At 34.1% G+C, this 3,065-nt stretch overlaps 1 protein-coding gene across 1 annotated transcript; it reads left to right on the forward strand.

Moving 5' to 3' along the window:
* The first annotated feature begins 102 nt into the window (after nt 1–102).
* LOC133328852 (phosphatidylinositol N-acetylglucosaminyltransferase subunit H) lies at nt 103–2,784 on the forward strand. Its single transcript, XM_061537359.1, has 4 exons — nt 103–412; nt 2,338–2,462; nt 2,544–2,621; nt 2,707–2,784. The coding sequence occupies exons 1-4, from the start codon at nt 103–105 to the stop codon at nt 2,782–2,784; spliced, it is 591 nt and encodes a 196-aa protein (XP_061393343.1).
* Nucleotides 2,785–3,065: the final 281 nt, after the last annotated feature.

A 3,065-nucleotide genomic window follows, 5' to 3' on the forward strand; every position in this document is an offset into this window, starting at 1 on the left:
AAACAAAACAGCTGTTTGTCTTTGGGAGGCGGGGAAGTATTAAACAAAATAAAAAAGGAGAAAAGAAAACATTGGAAAAAATTATAAAATTAAGGATCGGAAATGGCTGTGATGCCGCCCTTAATTTATGAATTCCATTCAACATCGCATCTATATAAAGGCATTGAGGAGGCCGATTTACGTTTGGAAATACATGAATTGGGTCATGATGCGTTACAAATAATGTTGATAAATAAGGATTTCCCCAAGCAACGGAAGGTGGCCATTAAGGAAACTCTGCTATTTGCCGGAATTTGTGGTTTTTATCTCTGGCTACATTTGAATGCTGCCTTTCGTCTACTTTATTTTGCAATAATTTCGGTGATTTGGTTTCTGCCCATCCTCTGGCGTTGGTTGAGTCTGGTGAAATCGGGTATGTTAATGACTGTAAATTTGGAAACAAAAAAATGGGGAAAGAATATCGTTATGTTCGGCCCGGGCGAAATTTTTATATGCTCCACCATAGGTATACTGACAGGCACTTGCAATGAAAATATAGGGAACATACCAAAAAGTGGACCTATACCAATAATTCTACAAACTGATTTATGTAAACCATAATGTACACCAATTACAAAATTCAGCAATTTTTAATGGGGATTTTTCCTTAAATCTGAAAACCTTAACACGTGAACTGATACTGATAAAACATGGTAGAATATAAAATCCTCAAAGTACTGACATTTAGAGTGGAAAGTTATATGAGGCTATGCCTAAAGGGATACCAATATTGGTTACATAGTGTAGAAATTAGCGAATATTTTGGGTTATAATTATATGAGGCCTAATTAATGACCGATATATGTCAATTTGGAACCCAATATTTTAGTTTTGTATCTCAATTCATTCCTTCAGGAGGTATCATTACATGGAGGAGATGCCTAAATGCTGGCCGACTCGTCAGGTTCGAGTTTTTTTTTATCAGGATATCTTTAGAAGGCAGAATGATTACACCAGATGGCTAAATCCTCTTAGAATTCAATACTTTGAAGGGTAAAAACTGACTATTTCGAGTGGAGAGATTTGCTACCCAATAAAAACTCAAAGTACTAAATTATAGCCAATTCGGAGGAAAAACACAATCAAAATCCCCAAAAATACAGAATTGATTTGGTGCACCCTTTACATAAAATCGGACGAAACTATATATAGAAGCTATATCTAAATATGCACCGATTTCAACAAAACTTCACAGATGTCAAACTTGACTAAATTCCATACGCTGTTGAAAATTGTGTCCCAATTGGGCAAATATTTTCATTTTTGGGCACCATTTACCTAAAATCGGACAAAACTATATATGGGACCTATATCTAAATCTGAACCGATTCCAACAAAACTTCGCATACATAAATTTGGACCTAATTCAGTAGGCTGTGCAAAATTGTGTGCCAATCGCCCTAAATTTGACTCTGTGGAGCTCCATTTACATAAAATCGGATGAAATTATATATGGGAGCTATATCTAAATCTGAACCGATTTCATCAAAACTTGGCATATATCAATCTAGACCTAATTCAATATTATGTGCTTAATTTTTTCTCAATCGGACTAATATTGGGAGTTTGGTGCATCATTTACATAAAATCGGACGAAACTGTATATGGGAGTTATAGCTAAATATGAACCGTTTTTTTTCAATTTCAAAAGGGTTCGCCCTTGGGCCAAATTTCATCCGATTTCGATGAAATTTGGCGGCTTGTACTTTGTTCACAAAAATACATGGACGGACGGACATACATAAATCGACTCAGAAAGTGATTCTACGAATATTCTGAAACGGAACCATGGTTCTATCTCGATTCCTTTTGCCTGTTACAAACATATGCACAAAGCCATAATACCCTGTACCACAGTGTGGTGAAGGGTATAAAAATGGAATTGAACTTGTCATATGAGGGCTTTACCAAAATATGGTCCTATAATGAATATTTTCTGTAAATCTTTTTTTCAACTTTCCAAGAGCCTCTAATGACAAGTTGCAGCAGAAAATGAGCGGCACTGTTATGTAAATGCTATACAAAAAATATAGTTCCACATTGAAAAATTGTCTAAAATACCGAAATCGGGCATGGACCTTTATTCAACATTTTCAGTTGTGTTTTTTACCGCCATTTTACAAGTAGGGATTTCTTCCAAAATTGGGAGATACCTGAGTATGGGGGCTATGTTAAAATATATTCAACATTTTCTGAAAAAAAAAACAAATTACCAAAGATTTTGATTAGAATGGAGACCATAATATACACAGCAACTTATGGCGGAGGTTGTAATTTAAAATATATTCTCATTTTCAGAAACATTCATATATTGTTATGATTTTGGTATCAATTTGCAAATTGAAAGACTCTTGGGGAAAAGTAATACATTTATATCCTCATCCGACATACATGATATACGCATTAATGAGGTATTAGAAAATGTAAGCATTCAACTCGATTTTGTTCTAACAAACACCACGAACACACAACAATTAATAATTTCTGCAAACCTTTCTTTTCAGTTTGATTTTCGTTATTTGCTAATCATAAGAATAAAGGGTAAGCTGTTTCGCAAACATCCAATAATACCAATATTTAAGGTAACTTAACTATTTATTAAAAATCAAACTATTTATAATTTTCTTCTTAACAAAACTAATTCTTAACTTTCGTATGTGATTATAGATATTTAAACCTACGTGTGATTGTCTAAGCATGATTTATAAAAAACTCAATCAAGTGCATTGTAAGCAGCAATTGTAATTCGTTGGATGGTTCATAATAAATTAATGCCCTCTTCGACCACACTACATTCCCGGAGCAAGGCAGCAATCTGAAAACAAACAAAAAATAAATAAAACACTGATTTTTCTTTCATTCCTGTTTGCATTCAACATACCCTTGGTTTACGTATTTCACTTGGTATTGGTGGCATTTGTTTTTCATCGGGCATTTTAACATCGACCTGCTCGACTTCCATTTCAACATTGACAAGATTTTTCAACTCCGACAAACAGGCATTCTTTACCAATTTACGATATTCC

Source organism: Musca vetustissima, unplaced genomic scaffold (genome assembly GCF_032173495.1).
Source record: "Musca vetustissima isolate MV318-11 ecotype Yass unplaced genomic scaffold, APGP_CSIRO_Mvet_v1 utg255329, whole genome shotgun sequence".
NCBI lineage: Eukaryota > Metazoa > Arthropoda > Insecta > Diptera > Muscidae > Musca > Musca vetustissima.